At 36.3% G+C, this 26,120-nt stretch overlaps 3 gene segments (V, D, J or C); all 3 read right to left on the reverse strand.

Moving 5' to 3' along the window:
• Nucleotides 1–628: 628 nt before the first annotated feature.
• Nucleotides 629–1,466, reverse strand: LOC134473230 (T cell receptor alpha variable 9-1-like). The segment is given in 2 exon segments: nucleotides 629–1,270; nucleotides 1,412–1,466. Coding segments are annotated over 2 exon segments (384 nt in total).
• An 18,515-nt stretch (nucleotides 1,467–19,981) lies between these two features.
• Nucleotides 19,982–20,714, reverse strand: LOC111758115 (T cell receptor alpha variable 23/delta variable 6-like). The segment is given in 2 exon segments: nucleotides 19,982–20,428; nucleotides 20,581–20,714. Coding segments are annotated over 2 exon segments (372 nt in total).
• A 4,288-nt stretch (nucleotides 20,715–25,002) lies between these two features.
• On the reverse strand, nucleotides 25,003–25,883 carry LOC134473227 (T cell receptor alpha variable 12-2-like). The segment is given in 2 exon segments: nucleotides 25,003–25,429; nucleotides 25,638–25,883. Coding segments are annotated over 2 exon segments (456 nt in total).
• Between the last annotated feature and the right edge of the window lie 237 nt (nucleotides 25,884–26,120).

A 26,120-nucleotide genomic window follows, 5' to 3' on the forward strand; every position in this document is an offset into this window, starting at 1 on the left:
TCCATCTATTATTGGCCGTTAGTAGGAACAATAGTTTGAAAATTACTGGGGAAGCTGTGATTCCTTCCTCCACCAATATAAAAAAAAAGGGTTTTTATTTCCACAGAGTATTTATTATGTAGACTATGGACATTGCCTTTCTATTTCCACTACTGTCTTGATGATGAAAAACTTCCTGAGAAATTATAGATAGGAGAACTCTACAGTGTTGGTCCTGGTAACTTGCTATTGAAAATATTAGAGGATTTATACCACATAGTTTTCTCAAAAAGAGACTAAGAAGTGTTTTATCTTTTGTTTCTATAAATGTGGTCAAATTTGTGACTGTTTGCCCCCTCCTCCCTTTCTCTTTCTTTGGATTATTCCTTCCTTCCTTCCATCCATCCTTTCTTCTTTCCTTATAAACTATTTCCTAGAAATCATTAACTTATCAAAGAGACACTAAGCATTTGCACCCTTGTATGTAACACCTGTGTTTCTAAATGGACTACATTGCTGCATTACCATAGACAAGATCATGTGACTAGAATTAAGTGCAAAGATGAACAAAAACCATTTCATTCATCTTAAGATTTTATGCTTTTAGAATTCCATTTTTTTTTTTTTTTGTACCAGGGATCGAACCTATGACTGTGTGCTTGTCAGGCAGGTGCTTATACCACTGATTTATATCCCAGCCTCTGGTTTTATGCTTTTAAAATCACAAATTCCCAGCATGACTGAGGAGCTATTGTGAAAGGCTTTTTCACTCTCGCCATGGAAGGATAGAGGCACATCTGCCTCTTGTTCCTCTGCAGTGGCTTTAGTTTTGATTTGGGTGACACAACAGTCCCTGGAGTGGTTGGTAGATGACAACAATATTAGATTAGTGCCTGGTCCCTAAACTAGAATAACCTCACAAGCAAACACCCAGAAGTCAGGCCCCTTGTCAGGGCTTAGAGTTTGTGCTCAGCTCCCCCTGCAGTTCCTGCCACTGTGTCACTCAGAGCACAGTAGTACACAGCCGAGTCTGACGCCTGCACTGAGGCTTTCTTCAAGTGGAAGGAGCCGGTTTCTCTGTCATATGTGGCTTCAAAGCCTTTGTTGCTTCCCTTTTCCTTGTCCTTTGTGGCTTTCAAGAAGAGCTGTGGAGCTTTTCCAGGGTACTGGATATACCAGAACAGGAAAGGGAAGCCTGTGGTTTCATAGGAACAGTTTATGGTCAGGCGAGGTCCTTCAGGGAGAGTCATCTGACCCACCGTCTGGGTCACTGAGTCTCCATTGCTTCCTCCTAAAAAGAAAAAAATAAAACAGTAACAATTCCTGGCACCTTACTTTCAGCTTAATGTGGTTTTCCCTCAAAGAAAATTGTTGCTAAAAATGCATCAAAATCGAGTAAAAAACTGTAAACTTTAAGGGTCATTTTACTTACCAAACATTAAGAATAGTAGTACAATCAGTGGTCCTGGGGAACAGTCCATTTTCAGAGTATCTGGAGTACACAAATCTTGATTTGTTGATGTAAAGAAAGTTTAAACTCACTGTGAAATAATGAACACAAACTCAGAAGGAGAACAGGAAATGTGTGTTAGCAAGGTGCACCGCCTTGTGGGCGAGATACCAAATCTGATCTTTTAAAAGTCAATGCGGTATTTCTATCTCTGGTGTTTTTCTAGGATACCTGTAAGCCTTCAGAAGATAATCAGCAACTTGAAAAGACATTTGGCATTTTTCACAAACTTACTTTTACCATGTACACTGTCTTATTTGGAAACTCTATGTCACAATATTTCTACGAATAATTTACTTTTTATTGTTTTGTCATTTCAGTCACATTGTGATTCCCTGAGAAATCATATAATCAAGTTTTAAGACTAAATCAAAGGAATATCAATACATATTCAGACATCAGTGTCAACTTTGGATTGAAGAGACTGAAATTATTTGTGTGTGTGTGTGTGTGTGTGTGTGTGTGTGTGTGTGGTAATCCTGTAACTGCAATAATGTGAGAAACCTAGCAGAAAGTAAATATTTCTTACATATGTAAGTAAATGAATAAGTAAATGGTCTTTTGTTGGAGAACAAGATTAGTTAAAATACCATCTTGCCTGACATTTACATCAATTATCAAAGACAAAGTTAATTAAAACTTTTAAAATAAAAAGAAAACAGTCATATTAAATATAGATATATACGAAAATTGAGTAACAGCTGAGGATGTAGCTCAGTGGTAGAATATTTGTCTATCTAACCTGCACAAGGTATTGGGCTCAGCCTCCATGGAGTGCAAAAAATGTTGAAATATGTTTTAGTGTTGAAGACATACAATAAAGTTATTAACCCTTTATAAAACCATATGGTATTAGTTTCTTATGCCTATGGTATTAAGCATACCTAGATAACGTGATCAGCCTATGTGCATTAGGTGGATTTTTTCCTGTGCATGGTTGCTAATCTGTAGTTCTGATACTAAACTTTTCACTGAATTGTGTCTTAAGTGTATTTTTTGGCAAAATGTCCATCTGCCAACATTACTGGCCAACATAATGCAAGAAAGTTACTCTCACCACAGAAAGTTAATCTGTGTTTCCTACTGTTTAGCAGCATAATAAAACTTTCAATGATTGTTTCTTTCTTTCCTAATTAGTGCTATGTCACCCTTTGTTATTCAGTTACATTAATCCCAGGCCTGGTGAAACAGGGCCTGTAATATATTGATGTAATTTAAAGAAAGTGATCACACAATAAGGATATTAGATTTTTGGAGTCCATCACCACTTGCGTGGGAAAGCAGCGGTGCTGTCCTCAGAGAGAATATTGAGCTCAATTTAATTCACCTAAGCTTTGGATGAGCTTCCTGGCTGCCTATTTCCAATCTGAAGAGAGATACATAGGTACTAAATGTGGAAATGATTATCTTGGCCAATGCAATTAAAAATCAGCCTAATGTAGCCAAGTACAGTGAGTAGCCTGCACCTATAGTTTCAGCTACTGGAGGAAATGAAGTAGAAGGATCAGGATCACAAGTCCAGGAGTTCAAGGCCAGCCTGGAAGGCATAGTAAGTTCCCAGATTAAAAATAAAAAATGTAATACATGCATATGTATATATAATACATATTCCTACCTGCATCTACATGTATGTATGTTTGCATATTATATATGTATATACATGTATTTCTATATTATGTGTGTGATCAGATGTACAAAATTACAAAATTATAATCTAAACATGGGACCTCTACCTAGGAAAATGAAAAAAAATTCTTTGTTTACTTCAAGCAGAATTATGAAAATTCATTAATTTTAGATCAGTGGTGTTAATATAACATTTAGATAAGACAATGAAATATTGTTTTCTTCTCTGACACAACCAGAGTATCACATTCAGTTTTGTGTACCACACCATCAATGAGACATAGATGTAGCATCTATTGAGGAAATAAAGCTAAATGATGAAAGCATTGTACAATAAGATAAGAAATTATGTCTGAAGACATTAAACACAAAGTAAAAGTAAATATGCATTGTTTCTAGTATGCTAGAACTATCAATAGTGGACCGAGCCAAGAGAAACTTCTGAGAGGAACAGAAGACCTGAGAGTGATGTAGATAGGTCAGTAGCAGTTTTATATGGGTGGAAGTCAGCTCTTGTAAAATATGGGCAGTGTTTATTGTGGCCAAGAGCAAAGTTATTTTCTGAAAGACAAGCCTTTATTTGCTTTCAGACTCCTGGGGCTAAAAGAGATCAATTTCATGGACAATGAGAATAGAAAAACAAGCTTCTTATTTTCAGGCAAATAGGACCTGTTGCCTAAAGTAGAAAGTTTCCAAGGACTGTGATTATTCATAGCAACAGAAAATAAAGTATGTCCTCAGGATACACAATTTTTGCTTTTTCTCCTATAGGTTTTCTCTTATGCAGAAATTGTCAGTTTGAGAATTTAAATGTTAATAGATAATAGTTTTAATTTTAAGTATCAGAGCACCACACATGATTAGTGCCCCATGTCTCCCAAAGTCCCAATAATAGTAGAATAAAAATACAAAAGCAATGGAAGTGAAAAAATCCTGAAAAACTGTAAGAAGACTGTAAAGGAAAATGCAATGAGTAGTCTTTCAAGATGGCATTGATTGGAGGGATTAGAGATCAAGGAGTTTGAAAAGTATATTGACCTTTCATATGCCACCAAACTTGTAAGGGAAAACTAACATCAATTCTCAAACAGTCCCAAAAATTGAAAGAGAAAGACGTTTTCCAAACAGTTTCCATGAGATCAACAAAAACAGACAAGGATCAATGACAACTCAAAATAAAACAATAGAAAATTACCTTGCTGAACGCAGATGCAAAAATTCTCAACAAAATACTAATAAAAAAATTCTAGTAGCACATCAATATATCATTCCCCATGATCAAGTAGGATTTATCTTGTGTGATAGTTAATTGCATTAATCCAAATGGACTAAGAAACACTGAGTGGAGTAGTGGAATGTAATTTCCAGATGATTGATTTGTGAACCTCAATCTCAGGAAAGAAGACATGCCCTGGGTGTGGGTATCACCAACCAACAGGCTTGTGGTCTAGATGGAATAAAAAGGGAAAGGAGAAGCAAGTCTTCCTGTTTTGCTCCTTTGCCATCCTCTTCAGACATTCATGTCCATTTCTGAGGTTTCCAACCCAAACTCTTTAGCCTTCCTAAGCAGATCCTTTGGCTCTTGTGGAATATACTATGTATCACAACAGAACACAGAATAAAAGTCATACGATCTTCTCATATGGAGAGAAAAGTAATGATAGAGACTGTGAACAACTTAAGTATAGTAGAAATATACCTCAGGATAGTACAGAATATTTAACCCACAGACAACGCATAGTGATTGTTAAAACAACTGAAAGCATTGCCACTAAGATGTGGAACTGGAGTAGTATGACCACGCCCTTCATTTCTACTCAAGATAGTATTAGGAATTTATATCAGAGCATATGGCTAAGAGAAAGAAAAAAGAAATACAAGTAGGAAGCAAGAAAATCAAGATAGCCTTCTTTGCAGGTAATGTGATGCCACATACAGAAAAACCTGAAGATTTCACTTTTCTAATTATCAAAATGGATACATTCAGTAAAGTTACAGAATTTAAAAATCAGCACTTTTATACACTAAGCATTTCAACACTATTTTATTTTTTTATTGGTACCGGGAATCAAACTCACTACTGTGTGCTTGCAAGGCCGGGGCTTATGCCGCTGAGCTAAACCCCAGCCCCTTGACACTATTTTTGAAAGACATTATGAAAGCAATCCCATTCACAGTAATCAAAAATTTAAATACTTGAGAATAAGCTTAGCTAAAAATTCTATGATAAAAGTTATAAAATGCTGATCAAAGATATTGAAGTACATAAAAAATGGAAACATTTTCATGCTCATGGATTGTAAGAATTTAGATTGTCAAAATGTTCGGATGATCTGAAATTTCCTGTCAACAGTAAAATTCCCATCAGGGACATTCTTCATACAATTATAAAAAAAAATCTAAAATTCACGTAAAAGTACAAAGGACCCCAAATGCTTAAGCCAATCTTCAACAAAGAATAAAGATGGAGTCACTATACAATGCAAAAATCAACTTAAAATAAAGACCTATATGTGAAACGTAATACTATGAAATTACTAGAAGAGAACAGAGAGGATTCAAATCAAGCCATCAGCACAGAATTTTTTTGATGATAGACCCCGTGGAGATGGTTATGAATGAAAAGTAGACAAGTGGAATTACATGAAACTAAGAAGTGTGCATAGCAGAGGAAACAATGAACAGAGTAAAGAGACAGTCTAATAGAATGGGAGAAAGTATTGCCAACCTCACCTGATAAAGCATTAAAATACACAGGAATCATAAAAATTTAAAATAATCAATAAAAACAATTAATTAAAAATGAGCAAATTGGGCTGGTTGTATAGTTCAGTGACAGAGCACTTGCCTAACAAGGGAAAACGCTGGCTTTGATCCCCAGTACCAAAATAAAAAAGCAAAATTGTTGGTGATGATGTGATGCAAAGGAAACTCCTATACACTGTGGTGAGGAGGTAAATTAGCACAGCCATAAAGAAGACTATGGAAATTTCCCGAAAAGCTAAAAATGGTTCTAGCTGAGCTATTTCATTTGCAGGGGGAAATAAAAGGAACATACCAAAGATGTTGCTGAACTCCAATATTCTTGAGGTGCTGTTCACAATAGCACATATGAGACATCAATCTATGTGATCACTGCTCGATGGATGGAATAAATATTATATATTTATAGAATAAATGATGTATTAGTTAATACATATCAATAGTGGTATTGGTATATATATATCAGTTTATATATAGTATATAATTATATATGTATATATAGTGTGTGTGTGAGAAGTGGAAAGTTACTCAGCTGTAAAGAATGATGAAGTCATTTGCAACAAACTAGATCAACTAATAAACATTATATTTGATGACATACATCAGACAAGGAAATTACTGTTGTGCATTGTCTCATATGTGAAAATCTAAAAAAAAAACACTGATATATATATGTAGTGTATGTCAATAAGCTATTCTACTGCTGAGTATGAACCCATCAGAATTCTATTCCCCATTTTCTTACAGATAGGGTTGTTTCTAATTTGGAGCTATTTGGCTTCTGTAAATTTCCTCATATAGACTCTAGCGGATATGTTTATTCCTGTTGAGGAAATGTCTAAGAGCAACCTGCTGGATTACAGAACGAGCATTTTCCACTGGTTGTATCAATTTGTTTCATAACAGCATGTGTGCTCTGGTTACTCTACATTCACGTCACACAGCATCTGCTTTGATCTATAATCTCCTTCTCTTTGCCATAGATGACTCTTTTAACTTATGCTTTTTTCCCAGGAAATAAAATCAAATGTGGCTTTATTCCACAACAGGAAAAAAACACTGAAGAGTTAAAAATCATTTTAAAAATAATTTTAAATCTTCTGTCCCACTTCTTGGGAATTTAAGGGTGGAACTGCATTGGGCTATTTCTCTGTGATGAGCCCATGATGATTCTATGTTTTCTCAGACTGCTGAAATAGGTGACAGGAAGAGACAGTAGGGAACAGCGACCAGAGCAAAGTAGAGGATACATATTTTATTAAACCATAAACTGCTTCCCAAAAGAACAGAATTTCACATTTTATTTACACTGTTTGAAAAGCTCACCCAGAAATTCACACGATGGGAAATTCACAGACCTTGGTTCACCAGCGATGGCTCCCAGGGCTATTAGGCTTCTCCACAGTTTCAAGCATGAACAGGACTGCAAGAAGGCTGGCATGGGTGCTGAAACATATTTCAGCCAGAGCTCAGGCAGTATCACTTCAGCTGAGTACAGCCTGAGACCTGTATCCATGGGGTGTGGTGGAGACTGAATTTCATGGAGGAAAAACATATTTAGACATAAGGTTTGCAAGGTGATGACTTTTGAGTAAATGTGTAGGAGATATGAAGAGGTGTTCTAAAAATGTTTTGGGGACTGCACTGCAGGAGAAAGAGCAAAAACAAGGGGCAAATGTCCTGACATCGAAACATGTTGGCAACATTTCCTAGTTCACTGCTGCAGAAGAGATGCTTCAAAGCATTCAATGCTGGTAACTTCAAAGCATTCAATGCTGGTAACTTCAAAGCATTCAATGCTGGTTAGTTGATGATTTTAAAATCTTTGATCCCTGGGCCAACTTGTGGCCAGGTTTGGCATCTTTAAATCCACAGTTTGTGTGCGCTCTGGTTGAATTTTGTATTTCACCATTACTGAGACATCCACCTGACCTGTTAATCCTCTACGGCCAAATTCCTGTTCTCTAGGTGGCTCTCAGATGCTGTATCCTTGATGAAGAGAAGTTAGAGATGCTCTCTGGATTTAGGGAAAGTTATGTTTCATTTTCTCAATTATAAAAATTGGAACAAAATCTATATCTTAGTGTTGTGAAGTGTAAATCAGACGATGATTCTGAAATGTTTAATACCATCTCATATATAGTAAGTGCAATAAACACAAACTTCTATTTTCTTGGTTAAACCCTCCCTTTCCTTCAATGTCCAAGTCTATTCATTACTTCTTTTTCTTATTTCCCACAGGGGTTAAACGATGGATTCTTTTAGAAAATTTGGTCATTTTCCTGAAGATTGTTATCTTTTCTTTATCTGAGACCATGTACTCCTGACTTACATTACTCTACCTGGGGTGTTGAAAGGACACAAATAGAGAATGTACATGTTTTCAAAATTTTCCTAATGATATTAAATGCTCTTTTGTATGCTTATATGCTACTCAGTATAGTATTTTTGAAATGGTAGTGTTTTTGTCATTGTTATTTATTCTTATCTTATTGATTTTATGAAGCATTTATATATTCCTTTTTTGAGTAGAGAAATATGCATTGTAAAGCCAGGTGCCCTGCTTGGTATATGGCTGTAGTCCCAGCTACTCGGAAGACTTGAACCAGCCTGAGAAACATAATGAAATCTTGTTTCTTAAAAAAAAAATTAAAAATACATACACATATAGTTTTCCAGCCTATGAATGGACTTTAAACCTTCATAGAGTGTTTCTGGCTATGTTTCCTTGGCTAGCATCAAACTTATAATGCTGAGGCCTCAGTTTCTCAAATGGGTGTGACAGTAGGCATCTGCTAGGATGTCCGGTTTAATAGTAATTTACAAAAAGATAACTAGAAATATATTACATGTTCATAAGAAGATTACTAGAAGAAATTATTTCATTTCATTAAGGTCTTTAAAATTTCTCTTATCTTTTTTGACATCTATTGATTCAGGTGACAATTGAGGCATTATTCTTAATGTTATTCCTCAGAACACAGTGTATGAACATTTTTATGGGTGACAAGATTATATTGTAATTGTTTTTCACTTAAATAGGTATTCCAAATATGGTTATGCCTTTAGTTGCTTGCCTGAAATTCTCCTGAAAATGCAGAGTTGTATGCTTACAGAATTCCTGATCCAAATTTATGATGTTGCACACAGGATTGCTTCTGAATGAGCATCTTGTTTCACCGAAAGTCAAGTGTGCTAGTGAGTAGATGCTTATGATGAGTAAAGATATTATAGGGTAAATAAAAGATCAGGGAGTTAGAATAACACCAGATACAATCACATGACCATGAAGACAAGTACTCTAGTAGTTATCAGATTTCCTTCTCAATTTGATAGGACTGTATTTAGGTATATATTCATCATGTTTTATTCTTTTCCCACTTGCCTACATGTAGTTACATAAGATGTGCTAATGAGAATCTTACATTCTGTTACATCTCAGTATTTATATTTCAGAGTATTAACAAGAGAACATGACTCATCTGAAAAAGACATGACCATCACACACAGATAGACATAGGAACTTTATGAACTCTTTGTGGAACAGGATTAGCATTTTTTTTGGTTGAGTAGGACATGGTTACATCATATTACAAGAAAGTGTGATTGTTTATAAGTACCTTATGAGTTACAGGAGGTGTATATGCAAGTCAGAAAGCAGGTATTATGGTAGCTTTACATTGTCTCAGTTTAACTTTCTTGAAATTCATTTCCCAGAATTTGCTTTCCTGTGTGGATGTGGTTCAAGGTTGACCACAAAATTAATGGTACGTGACATGAAAGTTGGTGTGACACAGCATCCATTTTTATAGATTCTTTAGATTCCAGCCTCCTAACCCCAAAGCACCTCCATGTGTTGTCACTGATATGTGGTTATCTTATTGCTGACGTAACTCTGATATCTGCCACCACATCACCTCCTCCAGCTGGTCCTTGTCTTGGAACAAGCATGGCTGTAGCATGGTGGTAAATGGCACTGCTTTCCTTGAAGATCAGCCACAAAGAGAGACTGAAGGAGGTGAGCAGCAGAAGTTTTAATTTGCCCTTGTGGATTGCAATCATCCTCATAATTTCACACTATCCACACAAGTCACAGTTGTTTCACGTGCTTATCCTAATCCAGATTTCTTTTCCAAATATGGGCCTAACTGACCTTCATTTAATTCAGGCTCAATGCCAGATATAAAGACAACAGCGTGGTAGAGACTCCTGTCAGCTTTAGCAATTGCCTGAGGTTTCATTCTTGTAATTAACCTCTAATTTCAAATCATTCTTAGTGGTTCCACTTCTCTGATTCCACCTAACTCACCTAAAAGTCAAGGGGGAAAGACTAAGAAAATAATTTCATTCTTTTTTCCAGATAAACAGATCCAAACTTGTGCTGTGGGCATCTTAAAATAAAAGTAACACAGAAATAGTTATGAGGCAGGTTTTCCAACTTTTTACTACTTTACTTAGATTATATATAATCTATATTTTACTCAAACATTCCAAAAGAATGTTTCAGCTGTTTCCAAATGAGACAGCAATAGTTTTGCTTACAATTAAATCTGATTGAGACTACAGAAAGAGCAACCACTGTGCTTTTGTCTTGTTTGAAGTCTCTAGGCGAGAGTCTCAGCTGAGATTCTTCAGTAAAAGATCTGATCCTCTGACACGATTAATAAAATATTGAAAGAAATAAACTAATTTAAAACCAAACACAAACCAGACTGAAGTCCACTTGCTTGTTTTTCTACTGTTCTTTTTTTGTCCTCTAACAAATGGGAAGCACCTTGCATGTACCCACAATCTTTTCATCCTTACCCGTTTTGATAAGGTTGGGATGGCCCGTAATGGATAAGATAAAGATCACAAATACCCACAGCAGGCTGGAAAGTGAAATGTAGCCCATATGCCTCTGCACAGCGTAGTTCTGAATGAAGCTCAGAATTCAGAGTCTGTGAGTGTTTGGATTTTTGTATACGTTTCTCCTACGATTCTTTGTTACTTGTCTAAACAGAAAACTGGATTTCTTAGATTCACAGACCACAAGCTCTGTGCACACTTGAGAAAAAGTGTGATCACTCTAAACTGGTTTTTTTTTTTTTTTTGCTTGTCTTTCTGATAGTTACATAAGGAAGCACCTAAAAGTGGGGTCTGAGAACCAGAGTGAGCCTTGAGGGTTGAGCTGAGGGGAACTACAAATTGAGCTAGCTGACACACATTGATGTTACTCAGAATAATTTTCTGTATCCACTTATCTTTAAATTGGTTGAGTCATGGGCTTGCATTATAATTTACTTATTGGACATCAGTTTAACAAATATGTACTGTTCTCTGCAGGTGTCTTTGTTTTTGTCTGCGAAAGACAGTCATATCCAAAACACTTGCAGTATCTTTTTTTTTATTGAGTTCTAAAATCTATTTAAGTTATACAAAAATAAAGCTACTTAGAGATAAAATAATACTAAATAAAATAATAAAGTAATAATAAAAATTAATAATAATAAACAAAATTTAAAAATAAATAAATAAAATAAAAAAATAATAAGAGCTATGTTTATGTCCTTGAAATTATATAAAGAATAAAGAATTGTTTTTCAAAATTAGATGATGTGGCTTGCTGAATAGATTTTTAAGAGGATAAAGCAATCCTTCTGCTTCCACACACAGCTATACTTACGATATCCTGTATTTTACAATTGTTCAGACATTGTATTTTCTATCCAGTTGCTCCAAAGCATTTAGTTTCACTTGTTAAATTATGCATATTATTTCATTTCTAAAATAATCTCGTAACAATGTTTTTTGTGATACAGTGCTATTATCTGCTATCATATATTTTCTGCAGTGCTTAGGGACATATGAGCACCTCAAAAATTGGTAGCTGGGTTCTGTAAGCTACTATAAGGTAGTGTGATTTGTAATTGTTTATCTTGTCTTTGTTGTCATTGTTTTAATGTGTGAATTAAGGTAAGGGTAACAAAACACAAATGAACAAGCAGAAAAAAGAAGTAAAAGCTCTCTAAAACAGTTCTAGTTCTCAATACAGGCTTTAATAACAGATCATTGAGCACTGTAAAGAAGAGCTTCTGAATATTTTAAAGGTCATCTGTGTCCCATTTCATCTCTGAGGGGCAGCTATGTCCTGGATAGAAATTCTTTGTACCTAAGCAGATGAAGACCTGAGAGCATCATGGTGGCAGGGTTTCCTGCCTATTAAAATTACTGCTGTGTGCCCAAGACACTTCAGGTCGAGGGTCCTTCACCAACCTGTGATGTTGATCTCTGAAATGTGTTTTGAGATGGGAAGACTTTGAATGTGCTGATGTCTGGGTTGGAAGCCTTTCCTATCCTAAACTTTGTTTTATCCTTTCTTGTGATTTAATGTAAAAATTATGTTATCTGGTAAAAGAGAGAGCTTCATATATAAGGCAGGATTTAAAGTTATTGATAGTGTAAAAAAATTTCCAAGTTTACTAAATTGATGTGTGACAAGATCTGATGGGCTTCTCTAAGCAAAATGTTATAAATTATGGCTGTGACTGCAAACAGTCATTCAGGTTTGGAATATCCACCTGCTTCTAATTTTTAATCTTAAGATGAAGCATGATGACCAGTCCTTGGCTTCCCTGCAGAGACAAACTGGAGTGCTGATCTTCCTTTCACCGCACTCATCCCAGCCTTGGGAACTGGTCACTTCACAAGGACAAGCACCTGGCTCAGACAGATGAGATCAAAACAGACTTTAGACTTCTGAGATTCCTGCAGTGCTTTACCAGAGTGCCTGTAGCAGCAGCCAGTTACATTATTTATGATATCCCTGTGCTTATGTTAATTAGTCATCCTTGTGCTGCTACCATGAGTGTCTACGCACTGTTTGGAATCAATTCTGTGCTTCTTATAGTTTTCAGGAAGAAAACAGACCTGGGGCTGTTTCTTCAGAGAAATCATCTAAAGCATTCTTTGTATAAATGTTTAAAAGAAAAATACTTTTCTCTTTGGACATTGAATGAATGAATATTCTTTTATGCATTATCCTGAATATTCTTCTGGATCAGTCGCATGTCAAACTCTCGAACTTGAAAACCTATTTTTCCTTGATTGCCCCATGAAGAAATTCAAATGTAAAGTGCTAAAATATTTTATAAAAATTTTCTCTCAGATTTTCTCTGCCTCCTTTATAAAATCTAAAACCCACTTTCCCTAGGAAGCCATAGAATCACTGCTGAGGTTCCCTGACCTTCCAAATCCTCCTTCCCTCTTGCATCCTTGACAAGCATCTGCTTCGATGCTGACTTCTAACCCTTCTTATACTGTAGGTTTTTTTATCCTTGTACTATTTATGTCCAATGAAACCTACTCCAATTGGATATAGATACTACTGTAAGTTTCTCACCAACTTCTCAAACTGCTAGAAAAGGAAGTGAAACAAACTTTGAGGTCCAGAGGGTATAAGCATACTCACCAGTTGTGGTGTATCTCCTATTGCTAAGATCCAATTAAACTTATTCTCTTTTTTACTTTGTCTTGTACACAAAAGCCATGTACTGGGAGAAGGAGAAGGGAACTTCTGAATGGTGTATTTCAGCTGAATATGCTTTACTTTGTTCCTGTTTTACCTTGTTTTGTGTTTTTGAGTTGGAGTCTTGTTATATTGTCTGGACTGGATTTGAATCTTGAGTTCAAACAATCTTCCTCCTTCAGTCTCCAGAGCATCTGGGACTACAGGTTGACTCTGTCATGTAAGCTGCACATGCTATAACGTGGGCTGGGGATTTAGCTCAGCGGCATAAGCACCCGCCTTGCAAGCAGACAGTTGTGAGTTCAATCCCTGGTGCCAATAAAAATGAAAAAGACCAAAAAATGCTATAATTAATTAACAAATTAATAAATCTTCCCAATGGAGTTTAATTTTGCTGTGGTTCTGCAGACCTCATCTCCTTTCCTCTGTTCCCATCCTCTCTCCCTTCCCACTCCTTTCTCTTCTTCTCCTCCCTATCCTCCTCTCTTTCCTCCTTCCTCCTTCCTTTTCCTGTTCCCCTCTCATCCCTCTTAATCTTTTTGGACCGAGTTAATGTAGTCATCCTTTTTCTCCTTATTTTCCCAAGAGGAAGCCACAACTCGGCAGATTTCCTATAAATTTTCAGATTTTAGTCCTAAACATATATATTACCAAACAATAATTTTTTTGTATGTTGAGACTTCTCAGAAGTAGTGCCATGCTCTATGCATCATTCTGACATTTGCTTCTTGTAATCAGGATTATATTTTTAAGCTTTATCTATGAAAATATGTGTGGAAAAATTACCACTAACTTATTGGGGCAAATTTATGCTATTCGCTTCTTGGAGGTCACAAGTTCAAATTAGATTCATTAATACAAAATCAAATAGCCTGCTGGTCCATTTCCTTCTTCACTTGACATATGTATGGGTTTTCAATATTTTGAATAAATTACCTTTTCCTAGTTCACTGATGATTGTGCTTATTATTTTTAATTAGGCATCTTATAAGTGTCCTTTTTGTTCACATATTTAACTTTTTGAACTTACACATCTGGAACTGAAATGGCTGATTCTGAAGGCACCTTTTTTTACTAGTTCAGGCATATTGTTCTCCTAAGTGGTTGTCTAAATAGTTCTCTGTGCAGTTGTTTTTATCTATCTGAAAAACCGTACAATAGTCCTAATTCCTTGTATTCTTGTCAGTTTTAATATTATTTTATTTTTAATATTTTATTTAATATTATTTTATTTTTGTTTATCTGATAGATCATAGAAAATTCTTTTATGCTAATTTTCTCTGATAACTGTGGAAGTTGATGTTTAATATGTCCCTGACCTTTGAATTAGTCTTTGTATGTTTATTTGGGACAATTTATTTTTTGCATTTGCAGCAATTCTTTATCCTTAATTATTGTCTTTTTTGGTCATATATTTTAAAAACACATCCTTCAATATCTTGTTTTTAATTCAGTAGTAGGACACACATACAGATTAAAAGTTAACTTTCTGTTAAAATAGTCAGAATTTCTAATTGTCAAATAACTTTAAAATCAAGTTAGTTTTTCTAATTTTTAAATTATGTTTGATAGGATATATTTTTCTTCAAATATCTTCTTAAAAATTTGAAAATATATTTGTTCCAGTAATACACAACTTTCTTAATAAATGTTTAATTTCTGCTATAGATTTGATTTTCAGTCTTTATATTAATTCTGGTTACATTTTCATTGTTGCTGTAGGAAATTGCCACAAACCTGTTGGCACATAGTTATGACTTTACAATCCTGGAGGTCTCAAGCTATAATCAGATTACTATAAAGCCCAGGAGGCAGTAAGTAAATTTCCTTTTCATAAACAGCTGGAAGGTATAATATATTTTCTTGCCTTTTTGCTTTTAGAGACTTTCCTCATTTCTGCACCACATTACTTTTTTCATTCTAATACCTTACTCTTCTAAAGACAATTATGTTTAGGCCTGTTATCGCAAGCCTTCTAGAGAGGAGTATCCAAACTACATCCCCACATACTTATTGATCACAAAGTGCCAACACTGCAAATAAACCTGAATACTAGAATTTTAGCTTAGAAAAAATAAACCTTACATCTTTTGCTTTAAAAGAAAGACAAAAACATATGTTCCATAGCTTTGTCATCACTGGTTTAGGTCTACCTGGATAATTAAGAGTAAACTTTCCACCTCAAGTTTTTATATTAAAGCACTGGCAATGTCTCTTTTCCCAAAAGCTATTTTGTGGCACTGTTTCCCCTCAAACTCGTGTGATGAATTCCTAATATATTGAACATGATTTTCTATATAAATAGGGTTGTCACAGGTTTCTATAGAAATAGGGTTGTAATTAGTTAAGATTAAGTCATGCTCGAGTAGGGTTGGCTTTTACTCTAACATGAATAGATGTATATGTCCTTATAAAAATAATGTTATCTAACAAGAAAGGAAAATGGAAAGAAGACTACAGGAGAAGGCACAGAGTGACAGCAGCCATCCCCAAGCCTCAGATGAACAGAGCCAGAAGAGATTGAAACACAGCTTCTTTATGTGTTCATAGGACCCAAGCTGCTGATTCTCTGATTTTTCTGGCCTTTGAGAAAATAAGGTTCCATTTCTCTTAAGTATCCAGTCTTTCATTGATTGTTATAGCAGCCCTAAGAAATGAATACACCATAGAAAGAGCCATTTCATAGGTCAGAATTACGACACACAGTTTTAGGAGGCCTCAGCTAACATGCTGTTTAACTATTTTCTAGTTTTTCATTTATCAGCATTACGAAAAAAATTTTTTTTATTCATTAAAAGCTCAGCATAGGAATTCCCCTTTTGTTGCTTTTTTTCCTTTTTGGTTAACTAATGTACTTAACTATATTTTTATGACAGTATAAATTGCAGTAAAATAAATGACAATAAATACAGAATAAGAACATTTTTAAAAATTTCAGATTTGTAAAATGGTCCCCTATAATTAGAATGTTTTCTTCCTTCATTGCATCATGATCCTTCATCCCCCAACCACACAGTTTACAAACCACTTATGTATCTCCTCTGCTGATTTGCTTCGCAATATTGTCAATTATCTATTTTAATTTTCTATAAATGAAATCAAATAGCATATACCATCTTATGCTTTCCACTATTGTCAGGCATAGAGAGGTTGAAGTTTATTTGTGTTTTATTTATGTCTTGATTACTTTCGTCATTTCTGAGACAAAATACTTAATCCCCAAAATTGAGAGAGAAAAGGTTTATTTTAGCTCACAGTTTGTGAAGGCTTTAGTCAATATATCAGCTGGCTCCAAGGCAGGGTGGTATAGCATTGGGGCAATACTTCAAGGCAGCAGAAGACACCTACATTAGTCCACCTGCAAGAGTTACCAAAAATCCTAAAAGCTTCAGCATAACATTCCACATCCCAAGTCTCCTCCAGGATATAAGGCAAACTCTTAGCTGTAAATCCCTGTACAAATGAAAAGTTGAACCCCTCCAATATTCAATGGCACATTAACATTTTAATACATTTTAATTACAAAAGTTACAAGCAAGTCAAAAATTCAGCAGGACAAACATTAAGTCCTGTTGTTCCATGTGCAGCATCTGAAGCAACCTGTGGCAAATTGTGAGCTCCAAAGGGCTTGTGTGACTCTATGCCTGTGGCCTTTCCAATGGTTCTAGTTCCCACAGCTTCTCTCTTAGGCCTGCTTTGCTCCCTCCTTGCAGGTTACATTATATGAACCATATTCCTGGCTTTTCCAAAGTTCTGGGCTCTCCACTATACCTTTGACTTCAACTTCAGAGCTTCACATACTGCTATCTCCAGGTCATGCTGCCTGGCTTGTGAGACCTGCTGAAATCAAGGTGAAACCTTTTTTTTTTTTTAAACCTCATAGCTTTTACAATTTTCATGCACCTAAAACCAGCTCCACTTGGATGATGATAAGCTCTGCTGCCAATTGGAGTAGTAACCAGGCTTTCCTCTCTCAGGGCTGAAGGACTTGAGTGCTTGGATTGCTGAGCACTCTGAACCCAATTCTGAGGAACAAAGTTTCTACGCTGCTGCCATCCTGGAGTATGGTGCTCTGTGGCTTTTTCCTCAAAGCAAAACTTTTGAAGTCTTGAGGCTGAAAAAATGTAAAGACTTACTGCTTCCTGTGATGCCCTTAGGCCATGCTTTTTATTATCTTATTTCCTCTCAGCAATGAAAATATCCTCAGCTCTATCTGTGTAGTGCACAATTTTACTGGAGCTTCCCTTCTGGCCAAACTCACATTTTAAGTCACCCTGTTGGACTCTTTGCTTTTGAAACGTAACATAGATCTGGCTAAAAGCCACACAATAGCCATGCCACAGCCTCAATATTTGACTGCCTTGAAATTTCTTTTGCCAGGTTAATTAGTTTATAGCTCTTAATCTTAGTCTCAGGCAAAGTCTCTGGATATGAGTGAAATAACAGACAAACTTTTTGCAAAGTCATAACACTCTCATCATTTTTAGTTCAGCACCCAATGCAGTGCTTTCCAGCAGAAGACTCCCTTGCCTAGTCTTTAACAGTAGGATTTCTATCAGTCTGTTCATCTTCCAAGCACTAACCATAATCTCCCATACAGAATAGCCTAAGGCATTCCAAACCTACTCTTTCAGTAGACATCTCTGAACTTTTCCAGACTCCTCAAGCCATTCCTAAAGGCTCGTAAGCTGGTGCTAAATTTCCTGGTGCCAAATTCTGTCTTATTAGTTTTCTCTCTTTGCTGAGACAAAATACTCAATTCTCAAAATCAAGCAAAGAACAGTTTATTTAGTCCACAGTTTGTGATTTAACTCCACAATCAGTTGCCTCCAGGACAGAGTGGCATGGCACAGAGGCAACATTACAAAGTGGCAAAAGACTATAAAGGCAACAAGAGCAAATAGGGGGAAACAAGCCTCTTTTCCTTCCTTATAGTGTAAGCAGGCTGCCACCCCTAGGGAAAGTGTAGCACTCACCATCTCTGTGCCCTCCTGGAACACAGGTTCAGCATGTTTACAAAGTGAGGATCCTGACCCCCTGCTGGTCACTTAGTTAAACTTCTAAGCTTCTCAAATTGACACGTTGAATCAACCATAACAGTATGTTAGTTGTTCAGTCCCTTTTTTATCTGATTAATATTCCATTAAGTGCATGTAGCACAATTGATTTAGCTGCCGTTTGTGAATTTCTCCAGGTTTTTTTCTATTATGAATAAAGATCTTCTGAATTTTGTTATACAGTATTTTCATGAACTTATATTTTCATGTCCTTTGGACAAATGAATAGAGATCAAGTCACTGAGTCATGGAAGATGCATGGTTGATTTTATAAGAACGTGTTGGAATGACTACCCACTTTAAATTACAACTAGCAATATTTAAAGTCAAGTTTTGGGGCCTGGGATATTTCTCAGTGGCATAGCACCACCAGCCTGGCAAGTATGAACTGCTGAGTTTGGTTCTGGGTGCCAAATAATAAAAATAGAAGTAATAAAAATAAAATAAATTTGAGTTGTTTCATATGCATATTTTTGTTTGGAAATAATCTTAGATTTACATAGAAGTACAAAAATAGTACAAATTTATTTTGGCACATTTAACTTTCTCCACAGAAAATATGCTGCATTAGTCTATCTATATATTATTGTCTTTATGCAACATTATCAAATCAAGGATAGTGACAGGATATTTTTCAAATTCTGATACAGTAATGCTCCTATATAATGCTGTTGATTAAAATACAGACCTTAGTTTGACTCATAAGTTTTTACATACACTCTAAGATGTGTCTGTGTGTGTATAACAGCTTTAAAACTTGAATCATGCAGCAGCTAAACATACTCACTATTGCAATCATGACAATGAACTGTTCCATCAGGCACAATTCTTTCTTGGGCCCTTCCTCCCATCTGATAATCCCTGGCCTCAACTGGCTTTTTCTACATTCCTATAATGTTGCTAATTTAAGTATGATATGTAAGCAGATCATACAGTATGCAATTATTGAAGTTAACATGCCACTCAGCACAGTACTTTTGAGATCCATCCAAATTGTCTGTATCACAGTCCTTTCTTCCGAGCTGCATTATTTTCCTTTGCTTGAGTGTACTATATACATCTATCCATTCACTAAATGAAGATAGAAAGCTTTTTGAAGATCCATTGTGTGTTACCTTTATTACTAGTTAAACCCATTTTATTGAACTGTGGTGCTGTATTAGAAGAAAATAACATGATTTATTGCTCTGTTTATCAGGTAATGATTATTTGGGTTGTTTCCAACTTGTAGTATTGGTTTATTATGGATAGGACTGTTATAAGCAAAAGTACTTGTATAAAAGTATGTTTCCATTCCTCTTGGATGAACAAAATGAAATTTCTTATCATGTGGTAAAATCATTTCACAAGAAACTTCCAAATGACTTTCACTTGGGAATGCACCACTTAGCATTCCATCAGTAATGTATGAAAGCCCCAGCTGTCCCACAATTGGTTGATTGTTTTATAAAAGTCTCAAATATTTTAACTGTTATGTGTTTTGGTATTTGACAAAACTAAATAACTTTTGTAACCATTTTTTCGTATTACCACACTAGTGAGTTTTTCACTTACTGTGCCACCTATTTGTGCAAGTGAAAGTACCTCTCTCCCCGCCTAAGTCTTGAGCAGGGCTCTTCAGGAGCCCCAGCTATGGGTTTGGGCACAGGGTGCAGGTGCCCGGAGATTACTGTGTGCTTGCTGCACAGAAGTAGGTGGCCGAGTCTCTAGGCTGCACAGTCCTGATATGCAGGGAAAACTCTCTGGCATCTTTACTGAAGAAGACTGTGAATCTTCCATCCTTCTTTTTATTCAAAGTTTCAGGTATGGCTATCAGTAATTCAGGTCCTTTTCCAGGGAACTGCCGGTACCACAAGAAATAGTCAAGTGCTCTGTTTTCATATGTGCAGTTCAGAATTGAAATCTCTCCTTCCTGGACAGTCAGAGACTGAGAATTTTGTTTCACTTGCTGCTGGTCACTCTTATCCTTCTGTTGGCCCCTCACCCCTGCTTAGAAAGATAAAAAAAAAAAAATGTCTTTAGGCTGCAAACTTTGCATTCCTCCTTTGAAGTTTTACCTGCATGATTTTGTCTGATCTCTAAAGTTCTCATTCCTCCAGTTTAACAATATATCCTGGAGTTTATCTTCTACTACTCACATGCCAGTTGAAGTCCTAGAATTAAAAATGATGCTTTCAAGATTTTGTCCATTTCCCTTGAAGGCAGGGTTCAGTGCAATCCCAGCTAGATTTTTATTCTTCACAAATATCTGGAGCTCTGACTTTAAACTCACATTCACTGCGGTTTTTCAACAGGCTCCACCCTTTCACAATTGCTTTACTGCTTAAAGTTGTTTCTGGGGAGAGAAAGCTCTTTCCTGTTTTGTCCTAATTTAAAATTGCATGAAGTACAGTCATTTAGAATCAGAAGTTCCTTTATTACATACTGATAAGGATCAAACTCAAACTTCTACTACTCACTTTCTTTGTTTTCTTTATACTTCCTAGGAGGTTAAAAATCACTCTCTAACACTCTTGGGTATGTTAGTAATAGTCATCCTGATTTACAAGAGTGGAAGAAGGAATCACATGAAGTTTATGAATTAGCACTAATAGTGGTATTTCATTTTTATTACAGACATTAACAAAGTTTACTAAGGACACACCATAGGCAAAATATCCATTTACAATCTAAGTTCATGAACTAGGGTACACAAAATATATGCCCCCATTTTCTTTAATGCCTTGAATTTTATTATAGCCTTTCAAGTGTGTTTATATTCCAATTAACATTAATAATTGATAATAGGAAATGAAATTGATACTATTTCCTTTACATTTCTTATAAATTATACACCAAGTAAATTAAATATTTCTAAAAATATAACTGAAGAAAATTTTGGAAGGACTTGTATTGCTGGTTCTGCAGGACATTTGAACTGCTGATGGATAAGAAAAATTTGTTAGATTTCAAAAGATATGAATTTTGGTCAACAAGAAATGCAGCACTCTTGGTAAATCTCATACTAAATTTCAGTAAACATGAAATAGTTTTTTCAATTTTTTTTCAGTGATAAGATGTAAAAAAATGAAAGATTTTGTTTTGGTTTTAATATTTGCACTGGTGAGACAGACATACAGATAGAGGTATTCAGGACAAATTCCAACACAACACTAAAAGTGGTGATAATTTGTATTGTAAATAATAAAAGTTAAGGAACACAGGAAGACATGTTATTGTGGGGAGAGCAGAGAATTTTGTTGTATCTATATTTGATGCAATTTCCAATCCAATAAATCGAATCCAAATTATTCATAGTCCAATAGGATTGGTTCATATTTCTTCATTTCTATCAAAACAAATTCTACTTTAATAAACTAGAGAATGTTTTTTGCTAGATTAAATTTTGCGTATTTTTTTTTCATTTATTTATTCCCTTGAAATGTATCTATCTTAGAATATACACCTCTAGCTCTGCTGGGTACATTGCAAGACCTCCAGTCTTGAAGCCATGAACAGCACCAAACTCTCTGTATAATGTATGTTTTTCCATACTTACAAACTATAATAAAATACCATTTTTGATTTAAGAAAAGCACTTTATCTCGTGTTTGTCATGTCTACATCATTAGTTGCACTTTGGGAGCCTTATTAAGTAAAACAAGGATTACACACAAGTACTGTTTGTCATGTCTACATCGTTAGCCGCACTTTGGGAGCTTTATTAAGTAAAACAAGGATTAAACACAAGTGCTGTCACACCTTAACAATCATTTTGATAACGTGACAGCTACTAAGTGACAAATCAGCAGATAGCACACAGCGTGAATACCCTGGACAAAACAATGATTCATGTCTTCGGTGGGGTGGAATAAGACAGGAAGAGGTTTTATCATGCTACTTGGAGCAGTGTGAAGTTTTAATTTAGTGAAATACTTATTTATGATTTTCCATTCAATATTTTCATGATTGGCTACAGAAATACGCAGAAAATGAGCCTGAAAATAAAGAGGGAATACCGTCAATGTCCCGAAATTCTTGCCAGATGAGTAAGACTTGAGTCGCATTCATAAAAGACATGGTTTTAATCTCCAGTCTAGTCCCAGTACTCATGCACAGCTAGGTGAAGCCTGCCAGAGCTGTGAATACCTAGATAAGACCGAGGCCAAGAGATGAACTCTGCTTCTTGACCCATCAAAGAATGGAAGTGGTGCTTTAACTGAGCCTCAACGCAAGAGTAGATTTTGTAATAAAAAAAAACAGTGAAGGGAATTCTAGAATCAAGTCAAATCAGTGGGACTGGTGATTTAAATGTGTCTGAAGTCACAGAATAGTTAACACTGCCCTTATCTTTAAAACAATCCAAGTCTCCAGAGAAGTCTTCCTTCAGTCATATTTTTACAATCATAGCTGGATACTATCACAGTGGGATGTTATGCTATAATACTGTAATAGTAGGATAAACAGGCACTGTTTAGGAAGATGTATCATTATATAGGCAGATGCATGTTTGACATTTAAATACATTGAAGTAGAGCAGGAGAGAATAATTTATGTATTTTAGAATGATGACCACTTGTACTTCATGGATATTTGTAAGACAGGCAGCACTGTCCCCTAGTGGCCATATGGGGGATTACATAGGACAGTTTTTGAGGCTTCTTTTTATTAGCTTATGTTTACATATAGAATAATGATGTTCCTTCTGGGGAGTTAGTACAAGCACATCATGCATATAACCTATCTTGACCATTTTCAGTGGTGTTCCTCTATCTTCCTTCTCTTCCTTTAAACCATGCCAGTGAAGTAAATGGGTCTTTGGCGGGGGGCAATGATTGCTTCAGATGGAAGTAGTTCTGTCTCCTTAAGATTAGATACAATACATTGGTTGCCCTTTGTCAGGTGTGTCTCAGGTGAATCAAGAGAAATTGGGATTCTGGACATTTCAGTAAAGGGGGGTGTCTTTAGAGGCAGACACTTCCTTCAATATTCATGTCAGACCAATATGATTCTTTTACACTAAAGAGAACATGTTCACAAATAGACTTTAAAAAACATGAATGCCCTACATTTTCTAAAAACTCGCCAATCACCTTTCTTAGTTTTAGCAAATAATGATATGTGGTGGTATGTTACTGTGGTATTTAGTTGCATTTTCCATGATGACTGTGATTTACAATAAAGATCAGTAAGTCTTTTTCACAGAGGAGTCACTATCTGTGAGTCATTTAGTCTGTGTTTTAGCTACTCAGGTCCATCACCGCAGGCTGAAAGAAGCTGTGTTCATTAGAGTGGACTGGGAAAGAGGCAGCAGTGACGGAATGCAGGGGATTTGTAAGACTGGGAGAGACAACACTTCCTGTTTCTTGATGTCAGAAAAGAGCAGGAGGTAATTCCACCATGTTGATGGCCACATTCCACTGACACAAAGCGGAGTGATGCTGAGCAGCCTGAATGCATGATGTTGACTTAGTGCATGGTGCCTGTGTAGGGAAGGCTCAGAAAGTTCAGAAGAGTGGCCTGGACAGAGGTTTGCTGTGTGGTTGTCAGTCAGAGTGGCATAAAAAGAGCGCAGGTAAGCAACTGCGAGGGCTGAGGTGCTGACAGGAACAGAGAGCAGGTAACCTCTCCAGAGAGCAGCAGAGACTGTGGGCTGGACCAGTGCTGCTGTGCCCTTCCCCTATAATTGTAGGTGACTGGTCGCAAGAGTGAGGCAGATACTCTGTAGTCCCATTCACAGGAGCTCAGCTAACACCTACAGAGCTTTGTCTATAGAAAGAGGACAGTTTTGTCTGTTCAACAAATCCGACCTGATTTACTCCCTGCTGGGCAACACGCTTATTCATTTGCATGATTCCAGCTCAAGCATCAGTTGACACCCAGCCTCCCAACCACAACTACAGAGGACTGGAACTCTGCTTCTAACAGGCTGCAGGGTGAGGACTCTTCATTTTTTAATCTAATAAGAAAGAGCATCCTAGTGGAATTCTGATTGTAGTATAAAAAACAAAACAATTTGAATGGATCCTTATTTGAAGATTCTCTGTCTCTTTCTCCCCCTCTGTCTGTCTGTCTCTTTCTCCTTCTCTTAATGCAGTATACCAGACATATTGAAAAAGTGAATTGAAGGAGCAAACGGTATCACTAAGTGTGAGGGAGTATTTGTTATTATACTAAAACACTTCATTTACAAACTTCATTACAAGATAAATATTTTTAAAACTTGTGATTTAAAATGAGTAGATTTAAAAATGTATGTATTACACATACCATTTGTATATCAATCATAATTAAATCTTATATTTTAAAATCATAATTCAATTTTGAAATGAGGAGAAAGGAAATCATTGGAAGTGAGGGATGCTTATGATGTTATAATGATAACAGTTTCAGATTTATAAGCTCAATCACATAAAGATGCATAATTTAAATATGGGCACTTTTTTGGTAAACAGTATAATTTTTTAATTAGTGTGTCAATAGGCAATACAAGAATATTACCACCAGACCAATATTGTGTTTTTTCCTTCATTGTCACTATATATAATATTATAAAATATCGCATTAGTCCTTGAGACTCAGCTACTACTGATTTTAATTCCTAGTGCACCTGGAGCAGGTACAGAAATGCCCTGCCCTGTGTTCTCTGTTCTGCTTTCGAGCTGCCTGGGCTCTTGTGGTTTGGGTGCGGGCTGCAGGTGCCTGGGGAGCACTGTGTGCTCACTGCACAGAAGTAGGCAGCTGAGTCACGGTGCTGGGAGCTTTGGATGTGCAGGGAGAAATGCCGGCTGGCTGTGCTGAGCTGCGCTGTGAATCTTCCTTCTTTCTTGTCCCCACTGGAGTACATGGATATCAGCAGCTCGGGGCCTTTCCCAGGGTACTGTCTGTACCACCCGAAGGTGTTGGAAAGGCTGTCCCTGTAAGTGCAGTTGAGAGAGGCGGTGTCTCCCTCTGGAACACTGAGGGTCTCAGGACTCTGTTCCACCTCCTTCTGCTGGCTACTCACCCCTGGGGAAAAAGACAATAGTAGGACAAAGAAGATCAGTTGAATAAAGGTTGTTTATCTGCCGTAATCAATGTAATCTATTAATGGGCCTCCCATCCTCCCTTACTTAGAGGCTAACACCGTCTGTGTTTCTCGCACAGCTTTGGAAGAGACAAGTATTTTGGAAGAGACAATCAGTATTTTAGTTCCCATAAAAATGCCCAAACTCACAGATGAACTGAAGCCACAGGATCAATAAGGAAACACTAAAGGATCCCATCTTTATCCTCACCCTGGTTCACTAAGGATTTAAATTTTAAACCTAAAAAGTGAGAATTCTTCAGACACTTCTAATTCTTCTGATGTAAGCAATATAAAAATGTCTTTCCAGTTAGAAAACAGAGGTTCTTTACAATACTCCTGATAACCACCAAGCACCTCTCTTCATCTGTCACTGCCTCTCTCTCTCTCATACATACACGCACACATACATACGCATGTGCACACACACACGCACACACACACACAAACACACCACACATATAGTCATAGTAGCACTGGGAAATACCCTTGGAGTTCCTGAGAAGTTACTGCCATCTGCTGGACTCATGATAGTACTAAAAAAATTCAAAATGTGGGGTTTTGCTATGTGAACTGTTTAAATAAAAACCCTAGCATTTTAATTAAATTAAAAATTTAAGAAACATTTGCTTC

Source organism: Cavia porcellus, unplaced genomic scaffold, assembly GCF_034190915.1.
Source record: "Cavia porcellus strain 051 isolate PalLab524CR breed Dunkin Hartley unplaced genomic scaffold, mCavPor4.1 scaffold_26, whole genome shotgun sequence".
Lineage (NCBI taxonomy): Eukaryota > Metazoa > Chordata > Mammalia > Rodentia > Caviidae > Cavia > Cavia porcellus.